This window comes from Lissotriton helveticus, chromosome 3_1, assembly GCF_964261635.1.
Source record: "Lissotriton helveticus chromosome 3_1, aLisHel1.1, whole genome shotgun sequence".
Lineage (NCBI taxonomy): Eukaryota > Metazoa > Chordata > Amphibia > Caudata > Salamandridae > Lissotriton > Lissotriton helveticus.
The window spans coordinates 655,413,563-655,435,934 of NC_136061.1; the positions used below are offsets into that span (position 1 = coordinate 655,413,563).

The 22,372-nt window shown below is 44.5% G+C and overlaps 2 protein-coding genes across 4 annotated transcripts in view; one reads left to right on the forward strand and one right to left on the reverse strand.

Annotated features, from left to right (window-relative positions):
- Nucleotides 1-4,163: 4,163 nt before the first annotated feature.
- NECTIN3 (nectin cell adhesion molecule 3) lies at nt 4,164-7,172 on the reverse strand. Its single transcript, XM_078680692.1, has one exon. The coding sequence runs from the start codon at nt 6,793-6,795 to the stop codon at nt 4,687-4,689; it is 2,109 nt and encodes a 702-aa protein (XP_078536818.1). The 5' UTR covers nt 6,796-7,172; the 3' UTR covers nt 4,164-4,686.
- TXLNA (taxilin alpha) overlaps nt 7,162-22,372 on the forward strand; it is a 141,257-nt gene continuing 126,046 nt past the window's right edge. Inside the window, exons 1-2 of one of the 3 annotated variants that reach the window (XM_078680693.1) lie at nt 7,162-7,368; nt 17,473-17,669. In XM_078680693.1, the coding sequence (XP_078536819.1) occupies nt 17,504-17,669 (166 nt within the window). In that variant the 5' untranslated portion in view covers nt 7,162-7,368; nt 17,473-17,503. The other 2 variants (XM_078680694.1, XM_078680695.1) reach the window with 2 other exon arrangements.

Sequence of the window (22,372 nt, forward strand, 5' to 3'; positions counted from 1 at the left end):
TGTTTGCTTTTTCCAGAATGATGTTACTTTTTTTCAAGCAGTGCATAATTTGAATTGAGACACATTAAGGTGTTTATAAAGGGGCACAATTGGGTTGTAGCTGAAGGCAGTGCAAGTGTCTCTCAGTAGGGTAGAAAGGTGCTCAGGGGGGAGAGGATGTGGCAGTATCGTCAGAGTTACCAAATCTGGAACTGGGAATCAAGCTTCATGAACAGCCCACCAGACCACTCTCCTGGGGGAGAACATTCCCCTACTAGATCACAGAAGCCCTGGTCTCTTAGCACCAGCAGGTGGACCCTAGCAGGGGCAAGTGTGGGATAACCTTGAATGTCTGTCCACCACAATCCATAATGAAGTTCACCTCCAGGCTTGCGGGCAGGCCTACAAAGCAGCACACCCTAGAACAGCGGAGACTTGGTCACTGAGGTCACAGGTCCCTTGAGGCCAGTCTGCCTCACCCATTAGTGCCTCATTGGCCTTGTTCTAGCAGTAGTATGACTCCGCCCACTGACCCAACCCTCATATTATTCCTGCCCCCTGATACTCCACCCACAGTTCCCCTACTTTTTTCCCCCCACTTCGACCACTGACCTGTACCAATGTGCCAGTACTTATGGTATTGCATCCATTACCTAGAACCATGGATGGATGAAGCTTGGAGCGTGCAACCAGTAAAGAACTGTAATTTGCTGGTTGGACCTGACTCGTCTCAGTTTTTGAAATGTGTCCCATATATCCTGTAAATATAGAAAAAAATTAAAACTGTTTAACCGTTATTTAATATGAACGATAGAGTCTGCTTACCTCTTATAGTTCCAATATTATAAGGGTATTGTGAGATTCTTTAGCTGGTAGTTTCGTACTCTGCAACTGTGGAACAAGGACATTAATTGAGAAACTAAAATCTATGACCTCAGCTATATCAAAAGTATTTTTTAAATGATGTAGCAAGAACAGCCAACAGGTATAAGTATGTGAAAAATGCCCCTACTGCATTATTAGGGGGAACTATCCCTCAACAATGGGATGAGAGTCTCCTCTGCACCATGTGAGGGACAGATAGATGCTTCTGCATTATGTGGGCAGACAAACCCCCAAACGTAAGTGTGCAATGAGGAGCTGCTTAGGTACCATTTGTAGGGGGAAAGGGGGAGAAGAGTCCCTTTAGAAGTAAGGGTGGCAAAGAGTCCTTTCTGCTGTGTGTGTAGTAGACAACAGTCTCTCTGACTTATTTGTGGGTAGAAGAGTATCTTCTGCACAATGTGATGGGAGACGATTCTTTCTCAACCAGTTGTGGGGTAGAAGTACCTGCCTCTGCCCTAAAAATGCGAAGAACAACCTATGTTGCTCCTTGTTATGGAAGAACAGGCTCCGGCTTTAGGTGTGGGGAGAATAGTCTTCTACTCACTAGTATCTGTGAGGAGACAGACACCACCCATTCTGTGTGGAGAAAGGAGAAGAGTCCACACTGAACAATGCACCTTACATGGTTGGAGTGAATAGTTATTTCTGGACCACTGCGGTGCAGAAGTTCACTTCTGGAGAACACATGGAAAGAATAGAGAACTTCCCCCAGCATCAATAAAAAGGAAAGCACGTTACATCAACAATGGTTACTGGAGACCTGACGATGGACCTGGAAACCATCCTTTCTCAAGTGGGAAGGACATGAAGATGCCACCTGCCAGAAATTAAAGCCAGCCTTATAAACATGTCCTCTTTATCTAGTCCACTGTGCTTGTAACACAATGACAACAACATGGATTTCAGAGATGTCAAAGGTGTAAGATTAGGAAGGCCATTTTGTCAACTGAATGTGCCACGGTGTGGTCCATGAGTTTAAGAACAGAGAGGGTCTAACTCAAGGATCTTTACATATGTGCACTGCCAAAACAGCAATTCCCAGCACCTGGTCTAACTCTAGTCTGTTTGTGTCTTAAACTGTCCCCAGTAACCACCTATGCTCGAGTCCGTTCATACAAAACAAACATCCCAGCAACAGCTAATGCCCCTTTATCCATCAGATATGTTTAACTCAAATTACCACTGCAACTCCTACATCTCATGAACGTTCAAATAAAATCAAAGTGCTCCCCAAAATCTATTACACCTTGGGCATTTTTCCCTCTAAAAATCGAAACCCCAGGGGTATTTTAAAGGACTATGTGACTTGTTACGAATGAATTTCTTTGTGTTGAAAACTTTAATAAAAATGGATTAAAAAAATAAATGAAAAAAATATCAAACCCCCCCCCCCCATAACATTTCAATGTTTACTTAAAATCAAAGTATTCCCCTTAAAATACCTTAAAGTGCATATCCAGATTTCCGATAGTGAGGTCACTGGATAAACTATTTGTGCAAGTGTGGGAGAAGAATTGAAATAAATCAGTTGGTATGTGCAAGTAGCAAGGTGGGATAGCAGGTTAAAAGCGTACATAGGAGTACCTTCCTGACCGAGAATTTTTTTTTGTATTTGGGATTTCCTCAACAGGTTTTTTTGGTACACTTCAATTCCTTGGCGTGTTCATGGGCTGGGAGTTGTTACGGCAAGTGCTGTGGCCTGCATCAGTGTTTTTATAGGGGGTGACCCTAAAGAATATTTGCTCAGCTCACTGGCTGATGCGATATAGATTTCAGTAAAATTAGTTATTTGTACTTTACTAATCCAGTGGCTCATCCGGCTGCAGAGGCTAGTTTTATGGAGCGGTTACTGAATAAACTAGCTTTATCAACACAAGTGTCAATCCAGTCTTTTTTGGATGCAAGGGAGCGCCTACAACAGAAATCAGAATACAGCTCAAGCCAGTTAATTTAAATCAAAGCATCCCAACTAACTTTCCCCACCTAAGGCAATTGATCAAAAATGTCCCAACCACCACTCATAGGTCTGTCAGGCCGTTAACCTAATCTAAGCAGCACTCATATCCATTTATGCAAAATCAAGTTTTTTCTCCCCAAACTACAGGCACGTACGCCTGAATAAAATCAAAACCTTTTTCCAACACCACCATAGTGGAGGGCCCGTTAGTCATTCCCCAATGAAACATGTCATCACATCAGGGCACCTAAATGAAAGCATTTGCCGATAAAATCAGACATCACGCCAAGCATCAAAAGCATTCTGTGCCAACACCAGACATAAAATCCAAGCATTTCCTAATCAAACCCTACATACAATTCAGGCACATTAATCTGAAACGAACCTTTTCGCAGCCACATCATGCATCTCATGCATCCTAATATTATTTAGGCAGTCCCCCAAAAGAAGTAAAACACCAAATTTAAGAGGAACACTACAAGTCATTCCCCAAATAACATAATACGACTCGGACCTATTTCCGTGTCGAATCACATCTTTAACTACAGCTCAGACTAGGGCACTAAACTAATCGCACCATCACTATATAGCATAGACAACTAAACCAGAGTGTTGCTAAGTATCACCAAAACTGCCGCCATACAATATTAGACACAATTAACCTAGGGCATGTCCATTCACAGTAGGAACACCAATTCCAAACTCATCTTTGTAGCGTCTGTTGTCGCCCCGTGTTGGCTTTTGTGTTACTGCAGGAATTGTAGCACTGGCACCATTAGGAGTTTTTTTGTAATCTACAGATGGTAACTAACGTCTGCTACATTGTTGGCAGAAAAAACCAAGGTCCGCTCAGGCAGATATCATAGTCGAACATTCTGAAGGCCCAGAGGGCGCCACTCGAGAATCTTCGCCAGACACAAAAGAAACCCAGTGATTTAATGTGACATGTTCTCTGAAAGCAACTAAAGCAACGTGGCAATGGATCAGTGTTTATCTAAAGTACACTTGCAGAACAAATGCCCTCGATTAATAGCACTTTGAAACATTTATTGCACCCGAGAACATACGTGAAAATGCGCTTTGCCTATTTTATCTGACACTTTCTTCACTCCTCCTCTCCGGGGCTTCTGTAATTTCTAAATTACATGGCTGATCAATAATGGGTACCCTATGTGGAGCCATCACTACAATATCGCCGTTTGTAGTGCTTTCACTGCTTAGTTTTAAAACCAGTTTATGTTCCTACAATAAGGGAACCGCCCCCCCAAGTAAGTGTTCCAAATACTAAAAGAATCCTAAAACATACAAATGGTCAAGAAAAAGAGCCAGCCACATTTAATAATTTGACGTGCTCTGTAATACAACAGAAAGTACTTTTATTTCAGAAAAGTTGTACGCTAGTTAGCGTTATTCAGTGCTGTTTTTCCCCCCCGAGTAAATTACTCAAGACTTGGCGATTACCGTGAAATTCGAAACTGGATAATCAGGGAAAACTTTTTGATCCAGTACGCCTTTCAAAACTCTGCATTTTTTTGGGTTTGTTGAAAGGGCATTTAAAGTGGGCCCCGTACCATTCATCTTCGATTGTTAAGAGAAAATGTAATCGGACAAACACCCCTTACATTCAAATAATTTGCGAAACAATCCGCAAAATTATGTTTGCCTACATTCTATATTGCAAAAATACAAAAAAAAACACATTGCAGTATTCAAAATTTGGCTGAATATCCAACCTTAAAAAAATATATCCACTTCAAAAAAATGCAAACTAAATGAATCACTATAAACTGTAAGCAACCTCGCAAATCAACTAGAGTGTGTGAGAGAAACTGGAGGCACGTTTGGGCCTTTTTAATTACTATTTTCTAGACGTACCACTCCTTTCGAGAAATGACTGAACCATCTACATGTGAAACAAAGTCTTCGTCTTCATAAGAGTCTTCGTGGTAGGGGTCAGTGGCCATGGGCGTTTTCATGCCTTCGTAATAGTCCAGCGGCCGTTCGATCCGTTCCTGGTACCTGTTGTAAGCGTCCACACTGTTCCAGTTGGGTTTCTGAATGCTACCCATGTGCTCGCTCAAAATGAGATTGTTCATTGGATGCTGGTCTTTAGTGGAGGTCGCGGCGTAGGGATCTAAATTGCCTGTTTGCAGGTCTTCCAACCGTGACTCCTTCTGCATGCCAGACGGCGGGATGTAGTTCTTAGTGAAGTAGTCGCCACGGAATGTCTGTCTTCTGCGATAAAACGTAACTCCAGCCACAACGATAACAAGGATCACCAAGAGGGACCCACCCACTGCACAGCCTATGATGGTGCCCAGATTGTCCCCGAAGCTCATGTCCAAGGTCGAATCAGGGGCACGTCCTATCTTGGATAAAGTCGTGGCTCGGGTGCCAGTAGTTGCATGAAGATAGGGCAATGTGGGCTCCAAGGTGGGTGTTGTAGGGGGGTCTAGTATGCGGATGCTTTTCTGACCGCTTCGCTCACCAAGTGCATTGGCCACCATACAGACATACACCCCAGAATGATTATGAGTCAGAGAACTACTGAAGACTAACGTATTGTTCAGGGCCAGTAGCCCTTCAGGCCATTCCCCATCCAACCTACTCCAGGTAAACTCAGTCGGCGGAGGGTTAGAATCTGCGTTACATCGGAGATGTAAATTCTCACTGCCAACAAACCACTTTCCATCATGCCCGGTCACTGAAACCTCAGGGGCGTACAGAATATCCAAAACGTACGGCAGACGAACAGTTTTCTCCAGAGCTGGATGAGTGACCACGCAAGTAATGATCCGACCCTGGGCAAATTTAGTTGGAAACACCTTGTACTCGCTCACAACAGTGACTGTATGGTTGGGAGAAAAGGCAGTTTTTTCTTCGGCTTGACCCAGATTCCCTTCCCAACGAACAGCAGCAGCAGGTTTCCCATAGGCGGCTGTGCAAGTAGCTGCTACAGTCATATTCCCTTCATCTATCAGAGGATAAGGCCCACTGGTTAAACTTATACTGGGTTCCACTATCACAGTTACTTTTGTTGTCGACTGCGCATTCCCGAGTGGGAAAGTGGCTGCTTTGCAGACGTACTGTCCTGAATCAGAAAACTGAACATTGTAAAGTGTAAGTGACGCGTCGTGAAGCGACTGGCTCTTAAAAGCAGCTCTCCCACTGGGGATATTGCTCCCGTACTCCGGGTGGTTGACTGCCACAGTCACTGGGCCCGTGGCATTCGTCTTTTCCCATGTGATCTGGGTGATGTTCTCGTTGGCTTCGAAGATGCACCTCAGAGTGACGTTCTTGCCCCACACGGCGGTCACTTGGGGGTCAGCCACGATACGCCCCGCTACAGCACCACATGCCTTCCACAGCAGCAGCGTCAGTGCCAGCAGAGACGCTGAGAGCGGCCGCTTGGGCCGCCCCAGATGGGCAGTGGGGTGCTTTGCTTGGCGTGCCTTGGTAGACATCGGTATGCAAGTCACTGTGACTGTCCTAGAACCCACCAGTAGGCGCCGGGGGTAGGTGGGGAGTTCTTCCCTAGGGGCCATTGCTGCCACCCGTCCACTGAACTCGTCCAGCTCATGTCGCGGCTGTGCGGCAGGACCTATGCTTTGTGTTAGGTGAGCGGGCAGCACACTGTCCGCCGCATGGGCCACGACCCTCCTCGGTCCATATGCTGGGTGGGTAGACAGGTGGTCGCTGTACGCCATGTCAGCTCTTTCCTCTAGCGGGGCCATTGCGACCAGACTCGATCCCGTGTGTACGTAATGAAAGGAGGTAGAAAGTTCCTCTTCAAACCCCACCGATTCCTCTGGAACCTGCTGGGGGTGGTCGGTAGTGTCTTCGTTATGCCCCATACTGTCCGAATGAATCTTAAGGAAGAACTTGCAGGTCTCGGAGTCATTGAACGCAGGTTGCGGGGACACGGCGGGCGCCTCGCCGCGTCCGAGTGTGGCCGTCGGCTCGCGCTTCATCATGAGGGCTCCTTCAAGTACCCCTGGCTCCGCCCGTGCGGGGCCCAGAGGGAAGACTGGTTCTCTTGCGTTGCCATGGGCCGCCTCGGGGGCCACCTGTCCAGATTTTCCTTGAACAGTCCGCTAAGACTGCGACCCGTTGTCTGTTCAGGCTCTTGTAACGGACGTTTTCAGTCCCATAATTACGGCGAGCAGCACCGGGGCTTGAAGGCATCAAGAGCTTAGTGCCAATCAGCTATCTGAAAACATATCTCACCACCTGTAGACAAATGTGATGGCCTTTGATTGGATACGAGAATCCTTGTCTTTTGATTGGCTATTGGAATTCTTGTGAGTAGTTTATTTGCTGTGCGGCGTCGGAATTTGCTTGGTGAATACAGATTGGCTATGCCAACTCTCGCCAGTCGTCAATTGGCTGGAGGAGTCATGAGCTGCTGGCACTGCATGTAGCTGCTGCACGCCCACCCATCAGTCCATCCCTTGACTAGCTTGTAGCTTCCAGTGTGTAGCGAAACGGTGCCCGGGCCAGAAGTAACTCGAATACACTGGTGGTCCACGTGAATAGGACTGGGGCGGGTGAGTAGATTTTCTTAATAAATCAGTCAGAATGAACCGCTGCTACGTCCAAGCGTAAACAATTACGCCACCCTACGCTGCCTAGAGTCACCCGGTCCGTACATAACTCATACATACGTCACCTCCTGCAAGCCCCCTTAGACCTCTTTCTCGTTGCTCTTGAGCACCGCTGCTTCCCAACCGTGTCCAGGCCCCACCCTTCGCCACGGCAGCAAAAGGTCCCATAGGGCTCAGGCCGACCTCTGGTGCAAGGCTGGGTAAACTGTTTCCTGCTCCAAGAAACTCCACCTCTTGCTGGTCAGCTGAGAGTGCGGTGAGTGACGTATAGAAGAACTTGCTTCCCCCTTCTGCACTCGCCCGGCTTTGGTATGGCATATAGCGCTTGTGGTGTAAGCCCGCGCTGAGGCAGGGCAGAGGCGCGTAATCATTAACTGACAAGTTTCTATATTGCCCATGAAATGCTTTGGAGGTGAGGGAACGCTTACACTCGGTTTAGGATCCAAGTCGTTTGTGTTGCAAAAGTACTCGCGTGCCTTCCCCAACCCCCGATCATTCTTGGGAGCAAAACATCACCAGGTAGCTTTTACTGTTTGCTGTGTTTATGTAACTTGTATTGCGCATTCTTTGAACGCAGTCCTGTCCCTCTAATCGTTCCTTTGGAAAGTAACAAAGAAAGGAAATGGGTAGATCTCAAGAAGAACGATATGCTCAGGATTGCGGTGCTAGTGTAGAGTGGTAAAGAATTTATGAGGCAAACTCATTCTGGATGAGAATCTGGAGAATAGAGCTGTTGGAGATTTTGGAAATGGAAACCTCAGTAAGGGCCCCGTTCAGGCTCGACTTGCAATTAGCGAATGTTCAAATGCGCAGATTTTTTTTAAAGCCGGGTTAAGAAGCATTAGCTGTATCTTGTAAAGCGTTTGAAGGGAAAGTTTTGTCACCATGGTGATATTTAACAAAGTAATGCCAGAGGTAAAAGTATCTGCGTCAAAGAGTGGGGCAGCTGTTTTTGGACTTGAGCTATGAAAGACAGTTACTTAATTTGGGTCCACGTTGTAGAGATCAGGTTATTTTTTTAAAACTTAAGCAGGAAGGAAAACTTGAAGAATATTATCCCAAATTCCTGTGGGTGTGTGTGTGCAGAAAATGAGATAGTATTAAAGGTCTCAATTCCTCCAATTTATTTTAGGAAAAGTCCCAATTACGTGGTGGGGTAATTACTGTTAGGGCAGCTATGAATATTAAGTAATAATTGAATAAACTGTTTGATTACTAGTTGTAGGGATGCCGCTTTTAAGCTGTGCGTTTACTTGCATGGGTTCAGTGACTGTCCTTGTTTAAGCCTTGCCAAACATCAATTAAATAGTAGCATTGTTATGTTAAAATATTTTTATTTTGAGAAGCATACACAAAGAAAAACTGTTAGATGGTAGAAAGTATAAGCACACTACAAGGTGAAGTATGGAATAGCATGCAATTCTGTTGGTATGATGAGCTAGGCTGAGCACGGTGTTACCCCACTATCTACATTGTTGAGCTGTTGGTGTTCTCAACTTTTTTGTATCATCAGATAGAATTGCATCTAGAGTCGAGGCAGGGTTTGCACTAATTTAATTTGCATTAAACGAAACACGTCTTTGATCAAATATTTTGTGGATAGGGTTATGCTTTCAGTATGCTAGTTTGAAAAGATCATAGAATACTTTGGCCATAATTTGTCGGAGGCATAATTATAATAGACCCCGTTTTAGGTCGCAGCCTACCAGACAGCTCAGCTCTCTGGTTTGCTGAAACGTGTGGGGGACTTTCAGACCGCTTCCATGGGAATCCATTGGCTTAGTGGCTTATCACTCACATTTTTTGGCTTTATATTTGTGGCTTATTTGTTGTAGACTGTTCAGCTTCAGTTCGTCCCTCCCGAAGAGCAAAGCCATTTCACACTACTTCTCCATGTATTCTTCCACAAGTGCTTCTTTCTGTAAACAGGCCTGTAGATGTTGTTCTTCTCATTTCACATTTGCTGTGCATAAAAGGCAGAGGTCAAATGTTAGACTCTGTATTCTGAGGGAGCTAGGTGTTTTCTTTTCTTTCTCTGACTTCAGTCAGAGGATTTATGTGACAATCTTGCTGGATACAGTGGTAGAAAAGTTTTTTCTTTTGCACACAACAACGTTTAAATGAACTGCGAGTATTTAAGAATATATCTGAATTAGGAGAGCACACATGAAGCAATTTTTTTGTTAATTCTGTAGTGAGTTGGAAACAAATACATATGAGATTAAAACAAATCTTTGCGACTTCCACACATTATCGTTATTGCGCTGTATAGTTTTATTGGTAAAACTGTATGTCTGTGCAAATGTAATGGTCATTTCAGTTAAAAATGTGTTGTCTTTAATGGTATTGTGCTACCACACCATGGCTGGTGATGTTTGAAATTGGTGAGGCTCACAACGTGGGGTACACAGCATGGGGGAGGGGGAGTAGGGGCAATTCCCCCATGCCATTTATTTTAAATGAGTTGTGTAAAATTATGCATTTTTCATTAGAAGACATCACTGCACAACTCGGTCAGTAACACACTCCTGTTTCCTCTCAAAACTATTAAAGAATAACATATTTTTCACCATAAAATGTCAAATGATTCTACAAATTAAAGCCTTTGTTGACTCCAAGCAGCCCTTTCCTGATTTATACTGAGCAGCAACACCCTTCCTGACTACCACGTTTTTGGCTTCACAGTATAGGAAGCCCCCTCTCTTTCCCCTACAGTCAGAGGCACCCCTAGACAGGCGAGTCATAAGTCAGCAGTCTGAAAGTAATGCAGCCTACGGGGAACATTAATTAATGTAAGGCCTACCCAGAAATAGCAAGAGCCAGTCAAGCGCGTATTTTGTTCTTTCTGCTGCTATGTTTTATGAAATGACATCTGTTCCGATTCTCAGACCCTCCAACCATTGAAAATTTCAGAGAGGGATGTAAGTGAGATGTGAGAAGTTGGCCTGGTATATGATGTTCACTATTCTAGTGAGCACCTTGCACCAGTCCAAACAACCCTTATGGTGATGGTTGTAAAGTCAACCTTATAGACCAGCTATCCTAGGGGTAGCATGGACAAAAGCAGTCTTAGGCTAAACTCAAGAGGGCATGTGAAGCCAGCTGTTTTACCATATACAATCCTTTAATACCAAATGAAAGGACACCACACAGGTTATATATTCAAAATATATATGTATTTATTTCTAAATCAATCCTCTGAACTCTTTATGAGAACAGAGGCACAAGCGCATAACAAGAAACTTAATATAACATACAATAAGTTGCACAAATATGGATAGGCCCTGGTGGCCCGCTAAACCATATACTAAAATAGTGGTATAAGAACCACGTCACGAACAATGGAAAGGCCTAGGGAATCGCTGGGGCTACACTGGACTAACAGTTGTTAGGGATCAGGAGGCCCACGGGATGCGTGTGCGGTGTCTAATTGCGCATGCGTGCACACATAGAAGTCAATGGGTGCCTAAAGTTAAAAAGTTAAAGGTTTAGGAGTCTTCAGACTGGACTAGAAGCTAACCACTTGAAACTAGGACACTAGGAGAGTTAATCTTCACAGGAGCACCGCAGTACTCGCGTTACCTCACCCACAGGAAGCGGGTGCATAGGTCCCAAAGTGTGTCGGGTTTTGTTGTGGAGTTCCATGGAGCCTTGGAGAAAAGATGCTGCAGGCGACCAGGAGAGAAGAGTCCGGTTGGATCCAAGGGTGGATCGAGGATGAAGAGTACCTGAAAGCAGAGGGGACAGAGTCTGGGTCACTAACCAGTGACCAGGAAGGAACCAGGCGATGTCGGGAAGCGATCAGGTGATGTCGTGAAGCTTGTCTCTGCAGCCACGTGGACCAGGAGGTGTCGACGACGACCAGGAGCTGGATACGGACTGCCCCACGAAGGCTCTTGGCGGTGTCGGATCTCAATTCGGAGTCAACAGGCCTTGGCAAATGCAACCCACGCAGGAATCGAAGATGGCTTCTTACTCAGGCCAATGGAAAAAAGGGGACCCCTACAATATACTGAGTTTGCTATTCGTAGGGAATATAATCTATGTAGAGAAAGGACGTAGCAGACTCTATGGATATATGCTGACCCTAAACAGACATGCATTCGTATATACTGTAAAGCATCAAGTAAATATTTTCTGAGACAGTAATATATCAAAATTATTTAATCTTTTTATTTCAATTTTAGTATACTTTCATTTTTTTCTTATTGATTTTGTATCTTCAAGTAAAAACATATACAATTCTTGTACATAGCATTCAATTACCATAAATTAGACATATTACAAATGAAACAGTGCAAGAAAATATATATATGGACATAGAACTAAACAACAAAGGTGATATACGATATACCCAGTCGTTGGAGAATTGGATGAAGGCAATGCGGTTGAATGGAACTACGCGCGTTTCGGCCAAAAAGGCCTTCGTCAGGTGACCGTCATTCGTACGCTACATACATACTAAAGTGTAATAGAGACATGAAAGAGGATGTTTTTTACAAACACACGGAATATCTGGTCCCTATGGGAGCTGCTTTGCTTTAATGGCGTCAGCTTTATTACGCACTGGTAAATTTATGTTGATGCCCTCAAGAGCAGTTAATTTCGTATGTGGCTCAGGGGTTTAAGTAGAGTTATATCCATATATTTTCATGGAAGTCTCTTCCTAGTTGCATGACTCTATATAGGCCTCAAATATCTTCTTGTTTAAAGTTTATTTTTTTCAATCCATGTAGTCTTTGTCTTGCTTCTTGAGTATGAGACTACAAGGTAGGGACATCTATTTCCTCTTTTTGTATATAATCTTAAAATTGTCCTGTAGGGCAATACGCCATTTGGGCGATCATTCAGGACAGGCAATCTTCGTTCCAGAGTTGGTGTGTTCCAAATGGGGTCTGCTCCTTGTTACCTCCGAGGATAGCGCTTATATAAGATTATATACAAAAAGAGGAAATAGATGTCCCTACCTTGTAGTCTCATATGTTCTTTCTTTAAAACTAAGTTTGTTCAAGGCAGCGACCAAACAATATTAAATTCAAACCTTGAATTGCAACTAAATCATAAGCCATCTTGATCCCTAACAGAAGGAAACCGAGAAGCAACTATAGTCTGCCATCAAGGTCAAATTATTTAGAACTCAAACAATATAACTAAGATGAATGCAGTAGTCACGTCACTGCAGCTTCAACATTCACTAGAAGAAAGAAGTCCCATTCATACATTTGTAAGAGATAATTTCAGTTGTGGTCTATGAGATGCAGAGGAGGTGGGTACATCCAAAAAGAAAGAAAAGGACTTATCATTAAAGATTCAAAGAAAGTTATACTTTCTAAAACGTTGAACAGGCTCATTTGCCACCAGTTTTTAGGTCGAGCGTCAGCGAAAGACCTATTGTGGCCCGTATTTGGGAATGTAGACACGAGAGGGTGCACGAGCGCAGATTTGACCTTGTGGGCGCGCACGGCGCCGTGCCCCTCTCGTGCCTCATTCCCATACGCAAACACACTCACGCATGCGCACATACACAGCCACACACACACTGCATACACACACGCACCCCCCCTTAAACAGGCGCACACAGACAGACACACGCGCGTCCACCACCACTCACCGGGCTCTTTCGGCGTGTTCCGTGTCTCCTCCGCAGCGCTGGTCTTCACCCGGGCCCCCTCCTGGGACCCGGGACTTCAGATGTCGCACTCCGCACTCCGCTTTGGCGCCGGGGCTCGGAGCGCGCATGCGCGGGCAGCCCCGCCCTCTCGCTCAGCCCGGGCTGCTTTCTGTGTCTGTTCTAAGCATTGCATGTGTTTGTGTACAGAATGGTAAGTGCCAAATTGAGTTGTATGTTACCGACGATTGGTACGATTTGCACACAAAAAAGACTTTCATAGCGTGCCAATATCATAACCACATCTTGGACATAAATAAGTGGGTTTCAGCACAGTCAAGAATTGGTCCTGTTGAAGCTAACAATTGTCACTTGATAATCCCAAAATAGAAATTCACTGCGCTCTGTCAATCAAACCACAATACACTTACACTCCAAATCTACACGGGAGCTGAACGCTGTGTGTAACTGCTATGCCTCGTCCCACAGACGCTTCTTGTAACCATGGCAGCCATTTCTGACATCCAGGCGAGCTTCTCAGTCTGCAGTGAGCATGCACTAGAAGGATGAAGAATAGCGCACGTTTGAGTCTCACTTAACTATACCTTTCATTCAGGTTCAGCGTGCTGCAAAGAAAAGCCAGCAAGTCTGACTTTCTTTGTTATTAAGATGTTTTGTTTGTGCAAGGTTATTAAGATGTTTTGTTTGTGCAAGGTTATGAGTGTGAACGGCAATGTATGCAAATATCAATGTTCTTAGAATGGGGGCTGTTGTATCGCGGAAGAAATCTGGTATTGTGTTAGTGGACTTTTCAAGAGACCCTTTTTTCATTTCCATTACATCGATGGTTTTCAAAGAGGAGTGCATCATTTATAGTGGTAGACTTGCGAACTGGACTTTCACCTGTCTGAATTGCTATGTAGGCTCCATCCTTGTAGTTGTTCACCAATGACACTTTTTAGAAGTATGTAAAGTTTATAAATTACATACTGAATTGGTTCCTATAGTTGTCGACTCCACTGTCTCTTTTTAAAACATTTTTTTTAACTACTCTATAATTGAATCCCTTCTTGTTAAAACAGAGCACTTTAATCTGGGGAAAATTCAATCCCGAGTTACTCAACTTTTGCACCTACAAAAGTTTAAGCTATTGCCATTAGAAATTACAATAACTTTTATTTAAGTATTAATTAATTAGAAAAATTAAAAGCCATTGTTATTTGTAATATCAATACATGTAAGTCACGTAAATACAACACATATTGCATTACAAATGCTATCGGTGTCGCATTTGCGAAAGTTATAACTATTGGCATTGTAAATGACAAAGCTATTAATTTCGCTATTTTCAAAAACAAAACGTAAATAAAAAATGTCATTTACAATACCAATAGCTCAAACTTTCCTAATGCGAGACCTATTGCATTGCAAATGCTTGTTTTTTCTCTTTTCACTCACAAGGGGCAAATACATTCAAGCTTTGCAAAGGAAATTGAGGAAATTTCGCTTTGTAAGCAATACAAATATATATTGGATAAGAACTGGGTACATTTGCAGCAAGCAGCTGTGCAAAAAAGACAGTAAAATATTTTAGAAGCTTATCTCTAAATTTATAAGCAGTGGAAAAAAAAATCTGCTGTGATACCCACCCCTTAGTTGGAATGGATTAACTACTTTTCCGAATTGTACACAATTAACTCTGCCTTGATGAACTGTGAGAAGCTCCTAAAGTCATCTCACTAGCTTGATTGGCATATAATACCTCCAAAGGAAAAACAGATTGGGATGTGTGTGTATAAGAAAGCAAGATCTTCCTCAGTGATGGTTCCTGGTACGGTTTCCATTAAGGTATTCCAGAGTGACCCAGAAGGCTGGAGTAGACCTTTTACCCACTTTTTAGGTCTCGCCTAGCGATGCAGAGCATTCACTGCTCGCCTTGGCGAGACGTATTGTTGGTGGTTTGGTGGGCGAAGGGAGACAGTACATGTGCACGCGTACAGAAGATGTGCACGCATTGTGTACGCTTTGCTGACGTTACATCTTTTCTCACAAGGTTGGAATCTTTTGGACAAGGCGTTCATTTCTCTATAGATTTTCTCTGCCTTAAAGCTCTCCAATAGAAGGCTTTCATCCAAATGCATACGCTTTACATTTCTTAAAAGGTTGTTCATCTAATATTTCGTAAAGACGTTTTCCAATAGTGAACTGCATCTGAGCACAATTACAGTATGCGAGTAAAAACACACAAAGCGCGCTTGTAGCGAAGTTATTTTATGCAGCATTAACATAACAGCCGTCATATGCTTTTGAAGTCATCTTCATGCAGATCTCAAGAGAACTGTGTTTGAAGCAATCTCGCATGTGAATACACAGTAAAAATCCTATTCCCTGGTTTGTCTTATCGTAAATAAACTGAAAACGGACAGATCGTACAGCTTAGTCTATGGGCTAGAAAATAAATGAAATAACCCAAAACAAGTCTCCGACCCACTGCAGTACTCCAGAATGTGAATCTGCCAACTTTTGAGGTGGTTAGCGCCTTAGCTGCATGCGTCGGCGCTAGACTGAACTGCAATAATATCACAAAGGATGACGGTGACCTAGGGACTTGTCAACCTGCCAGTGTGTTGACGGCTGGGATGCAATATTTAATATTTCAACAGCTTTCACTCTTCCTTCATTATCATGCTCCAGACTGCTGCCGCCCCTGTCCGCGGAGAACAGACTTACAAAAATTCATAAATACTGCATGCAGAGTTCTTTTCTCACGTGTATCAGTCACTCCAACCCTGCGCACATGAAGCAGTTACAGACAAACAGCATAAAGTGCGGAGTTGCATTAAGACACTCTGTGAGAAGATTATTTCCACGAGTCCAAAGAGAGAAGTCTCGCCCTCAACTACCTCGCAGCCCGGGGTGGTGAGGTTGAGTTCGTGCAGCGGCAGCCCACGGACGCACTGTGTGCTCTGAGCTGTGTGTAGTGGATCTGAGCACTGATGGACGAGCACAGGTGCTTCAGCCCATGTGGGGAGGAGGCAGGCCCAAAAAACTTACCTTACTGGGTCCTGAGTCCCGCGCCACCTCAGCTCCTGGCAATGGCAGGGTCCCACCAGGAAGCAGCCACAGGCAGCCTCCCTCCCCTCCCCTAAGCCAATCACAGCGCTGCAATGGCAACATTGTGATTGGTGAGGCGCAGCGGAGAGCGCCCCCAGCCGGGCCATTTTCTCTATGTAGGCTGCATGCAGCAGCCTACATAGAGAAAAAGCATTTGCAATGCAACATGTCTCGCATATCATTTGCAATGCAACATGTCTCGCATTTATGCGAGTTTGAGCTATTGGTATTGCTAATGACAAGGCTTTTTATTTATGTCTTGGTTTTTGAAACATCATTAAAACGCATTGTCATTTACAATGCCAATATCTTAAACTCGCTAAATGTGAGACCTTTTGCATTGCAAATGCTTGTTCTCCCACTGCTACGCAACAGGGCAAATTCCAAGCTCTTGGACAGGAAGTGTAGTAGTCCTTTACAGCAAAAAGGTTCCCGTCTCCCTCCCTGTAATTATCGTCAAATTGCCCTACTTGATGAAACAGGGAAGATCTTTGCTTCAAGTGTTTTGGATCACCTCAAGGAAAAAGCATACTTGAAGACCGTGATACCTTTAGTCCAGGCGGGTTTCAGACCTAAATACACTGTGACTGATAATTTCACAGCAGTGCAAACTGTTATCAACAAGTATGTGGTGCCTAAGTCAGAGGTTGTTTACTATGTGTTTGTCGACTTCTCTACTGCAATTGAAGGGGTCGATAGACCTATACTGTGGAGGAAACCAGTGAGACTGGGGATTCCTAGTGACTTATTAAGGCTTTATTATTGCACTTCATACATCCACTTGGTGCAGAGTTTTAATGGAAGGGAACAAGGGACTGACTTCTAAGATTTTAACACAAAATGGTTTGAAGCAGGGATGTGTTTTAGCTCCCTGTTTTAATAACATTAGCACCTTCCTCCACAAATTACACTCCAAAAGGTGTACTTTTTAATGTACGCTGACTATGTGGGCATTTTTGACCTCGCACCTACTTGTCGTTAGTGGAATCTGGATGTCCATTTTGAGTATCCAGAGGATAATTTCTTGAAAATAAATGTTTCAAAGATTAAGGTGGTACCTCTTATAGGAAAAAGGCGGTACTGTCCTTTTAATTGGAGGTTGGGTGGAACGCCAGTGGAGGTGGTAACAACATTAATATACTTAGGGAAGGTGTTCTCCCAGACCCTAGAAAGTAGCTCTCCTTTTTCTCACATAGGCCTCAAGGCAGCAGCTCACATAGGTGCCTTAAAATATTTTATTACTCTTCGGGCAGGTGACATATTTGCAGTACTCATTTAGTCTTTTATAAGCAGTAAGTAGTAAACTCTGTCTTATCTTTATCCAGTCATTAGTTGGTGTCGATCAACTGCGTCCAGATGAAGAATCAGGAGATGGAAATTATGACAGACCTGTCATCGAGTGAAATTAGCCTTGTAGGCACAGCATCACTGCCAGATGCGAACGTGGCTTTGAACCCGTCTGTTGGTGGTCCTGCTCAGAGGCCCGGGAGCCCAAGGATAGAGTCGCAGCTTGATTGCACTGGTGAGTTAATTTTGATTTAAGCTAGTTTGTATGCAGCCCATAACGATGTAAGGTTTCTATCGCACCTAGAAAATTATAATTTGACTCATGTATACTTTTGATATCCTCTCAGTAGTATTGCAATCGTTCAAAGAGCAGACTGTAAGTAACATGCCTTCCACTCTAAGATGGTGGGGGGGGTGTAGTAAGATATGGTATGGAAAGGAGTAGTACTTTTGGCTCTGTGAACAAATGACAAGATCAAGCTAGTTAATGGTAAAATCATTTGTATTATACGCCATTCAAAGGTGGGGCTTTTAAACCCAAAACGGCAGAGCTAGTTTTCCAAGGCTTGATTAGGAAATGTGGCAAGACCATAGCACCTGTGTGCATGACTTAATTCAACAGAAAAGAATGCTTAATATTGCCACTATCAATAACATTTTATTTGGTAAATCTGAAGAAGATACAACTTTGTATTAAGTTCAAGAAACAGGAACTTAGTCTAACTGGCTTTGTGTATTCGGATATTCATCACCCCAAAGATCCCTACTTAAGTACAGCAGTGATTTTTAATAAAGCCTGGATTAAACCCATGAACACGTTTTATATATTGGTTATCCCTGGTAATGAGCGAAAAATGATTACTTATGAACCACCAAGATTTAAATAAATTCACTATGGTTGTCGATGTAATGAAGGCAAATTATCTGAAGGCGGCGCATTTTGAATTAATAAAGTCTATCCTTAAGTCTGGAGTCAATTCTCAATTACCCTCCTGTCCCTCCAGCCCTCATCCCATTCCTTACTTATGGATATGACCATCTCCCTTTCAGTAAAAAGAACAGAGGAATGCAGGGACCCCCTAACTCCACCCCTTCCCACCGGGAGTACTCAACCATGTCTTGCCCAGCATTCCTCTTGTTCTTTTTCCTGTCCTCGACAGGAATGGGATGAAGTGCTTAATGCTGTCTCTCCTGCTTCTGGTCCTCGTCTGGCTGCTGGGCGGTCCTGGACTGGGTGGGTCTTGGGTGCCTTCCTCCCTGTTGCTCTGTGCTGCTTCTGCTTCTGGTCCCCGTCTGGCTGCTGGGCGGTCATGGACGGGGTGGTTCTTGGGTGCCTTCTTCCCTGTTGCTGGGTGCTGCTCCTACTTCTGGTCCCTGTCCGGCTGCTGGGCTGTTATGGACGGTATTGGTTTTGGGTGCTTCCTCGCCTGCTGGGCTTGCCGGGAAGCACAAATGTTGCCGGGCAGGCCCTTTGACGCTGGTGTGCCGGTCCTCCCGATCATTTCTAGGTTATGGTGGTCCATCTTCCTGATGGCTGGGCAGGTGGAAGATGCGCTGTAGTAGCTGGATTGCTGCACGGACTGTATTGTTGGTGCCCCTGGAGTGCCTGGCAGCCGGTGTGGTCCTGGATGTCCTGCTGCCCAGGCACTGGGGCTGTTGGAGCACACCTGGGCTGGCTGATGGAGATGCCGTTGGCCCCCAGGTTTGAGTACCGCATTGCAGTTTTAATCCTTTCCTTCTGGTGCGATGGTCTGTAGCTCCGAGACAGGGTTCTGTGCCATTGGGGTTCACAAGCCCTACCAGTACAAGGGTTTGGGTCCCTTCACAGGCGGCTATTGTGTCAGTGGCTCGTCTTTCGGATTAGACTTCTCTGGCAATTTCTTCTTACATATTCATCAATGTGAGATTACCCACATGTTTTCTGTTGGGTTCTTGGTCCGATTTGGGGGTGGGGGTCTTAGTCTTGTTTGGGTTACTCCCTCTGCACTGGCTGAGCATAAAAACGTCTGCCCTTGGATGTCTGACTTCTTGAGGGCTGTGCTGGTGGTGCACGGTATGGTAGTTTCCCTGCTGCCCAGGCACTGGAGCTAGTGGTGTGTGCCTGGGCTGGTTGGTGGGGGCGTTTGTGTGGTGGACGTTGTGGTCTGCCAGCTCATGGGTGTGGGCCGTGTTTGGGTTTCCTCTGCTTTTCAGTTTTCGCTCCCGCTTGGGGGGGGGGGGGGAGATGTGGGGGGGCCCTATTGTTCCCCTTTGCCGGGCTGTGCCTCTTCTCTGGCCTTGCTCTGCGGGCATCCTAGGGTTGCGGGCTGCTAGGGGACTGAGCTCAGGGTGCTCCTGGTGTGCTTTGATTGCTGTTGGGACGGTTTTAGCTTTGCCCTGGCGCTCTGGCTTGGGGCACACATGGGCTGTTTGGTGGGCCCGTCCTTTTGGCGACTGTATTGTCGGGGGTCTGCCGTCCCTGGTTATGTCCGTGTGGCAGCTTTTCTTCCCCCTCCTTTGCGACTGGGGCTTTTTTTGTTTGGTATGTCATGTAGTCTCTGGCTTCTGTTCCGGTCTCTGTTTTCAGTTTCAGGGTTTCTGTCTGCTGTGTCACTGTTGTGTCTGAATTTGGGTCCTTGCGGGGTTGGTGGGGTCATGACACTTTTTGCTTGGGGCTTGGCCTTGCACTTTGGGATTGGTCACTTTGGGTTCGTGCACGCATTCCTGCTGGTTTTCTCCGGCCGGTGCGTGGTGGTTCAGGGGCTAGTTTTGTGCCTCTGGTGTCTCCGGTCCCTGGTCTTCCTGGGTTTTGGTGGCACTGCTGTTGTTGTGTCTGGTTGCTGCCCGGTCCCTCTTCTGTCCTCTGTTCCCTAGGTGGGCTGGGGCGCCTGTGTGCCCTCTGGGCTCCTTTCTTCCTCGGGCTGGGATGTTGCCACTGGTCTTCCAGTCTGGCATTGGGGCCTTGGCTCTGCCACTGTTGTCCTGGCCTCGCTGTGCCTTCGTTTGGACCCTCATTGGCCTGTGTCGGTTGGGTTTGGCGGTGCCTTCTCTGCCCTTGTCTCCTTGTTGGGGGCATCATGGTTGTGGGGGACTTGCTTTCAGTAGGTGTCTGGCTTGGTCCTTTGAGGCCTTGGAGCTTTAGGGGTCTTCATTTGGGCACCTGCCTGTGGCCCTTTTCTGGCTTTCTATTCTCTGGTCTATTTGTGCCTTTCTTGAGTGTGGGTTTTTCGGGCCCTTGGTGGACGGCGGTTCTGTGCTTGGCGTAGCTGGAGTCTGATTCGGCCTCCTTGCTTTTTTTCTCTGGCCTCTACTCTGCACCTGCCTCTGCCCTGGCTTCCTGTCGCTTTTTGTTCCCTTCACGGCCTGGTTGGGGCTGGTTTGGTGCCCTGGGTTCCTCTTCCGTGGCTTTGCCTTCTCCGGTTCTAGTTTTTTCGCTTGGGTCTATTCCTCCCCCCCCCCCCCCCCCCCCCCCCCCTGTATCGGATGATTTTTACTTATGTTAAGAATAGGTATCCTACCTTTTAAATAACAAAAAAATACTGTTGCGATAAAGGAACTAGGAGCGGAATGTGTGATTTGTGCAATGGCGGGTCTCAAGACATTATACTTGTTCGTCCTAGTGTGACGGTGAAGGGAGCTAGAAAACTATATTTAAAACCTTGGTGTCTTAAATATAAAATATTCAAAACTTATGAATTGATTGCCTGGCAAAGTCACCCCCAAATTAATTAGTTTGTTATAATTTATGCAAGTTTTTGAAATCGTTTTTACCAATGTACTAATCGTTAGGGGTTTCATCTACTTCTATCTAATTTGTAGTAACTTGTAAATGCAAATATCGTTGAGCTCTGACGAGATCTAAATCATTAGAATGTGTTTGTTGTTGCTGAAGGCTACACGATTGAGGGCCTGTCAATTTATTACATTAAGTCTGGGATTGACTAGCGGTTGCTGTGGATACTGACCAGTTCTTAGTGTTAGAAACAAGTAAAGTTCATAATGTATGGAAAGAAGCATTGTTATCCTAATGGACAGGAATGGTTATTATAAGAATTATTATTACCAAGGATGTCAGATCTCATCTGCTGGAATGAATCAACATCTGCAATAGCATTTTTAAAAGGCAGAAATAAATATCTGTAAAGGTATGTTCACAATGTACCATAGTCTAGCTCTGGTTCCTGTGGTTGGGAAGAACATTTATAGGGGAAACAAGACTCTATTATTCATTTGTGGCCTAATGCATATTATTAGAAACTGTTGAGAGTGGAAGCTGTCACAAGTTATACTGCCATGGTTAGTCTTCATTATAAATGAGCTGGATAGGGAAACTCAAGCTATGATTAGACTTGGAGGAAAGAGGAAGTTCAATATTTGAACTTAATAAGAATCACTATGCCTTCTGCCAAGACTTTTTGCTCATGCCCTCAACTTTTTGATAAGGCGAGGAAAGAGGGATATTCAAGGCTTTTCTCAAATAATATGTAGAGCAGCGTAAGATGGACATTGTTGAATCTGAATACATCTGAGGATTTACTTAGCCATCCACATCAAAATCCTTGGAAAATGGCCAGAACGGGTACTCTGATACACAGCTTCATTAGGCTAGGCAAGGCGGACGTAGCCACAAAAAAAAAAAAAAAAAAAAAAAAAAAAATATATATATATATATATATATATATATATATATATATATATATATATATATATATATATATAATTTTTTGCAGGGGCCCTAGTTATAGTTAGCTTAGGTAACTATGACTGGTGAATGTCAATGATTTTGTTCCAGTGAGATGTGAACCTAACTAGAACGCCCCTGTAACCTTTGCTGTGTATATATGTGTCTATATATATATATATATATATATATATGTGTATATATATATATCTATATACATCAAAACACACAGTTCCGGTATCTGGCCAGTACCTGTTCGCGAGTGGGTCGTTGATGGG

Excerpts from the sequence above, each read along its gene's own strand:
- NECTIN3 (XM_078680692.1), bottom strand. The coding sequence starts at position 6,795 with ATGATGAAGCGCGAGCCGACGGCCACACTCGGACGCGGCGAGGCGCCC.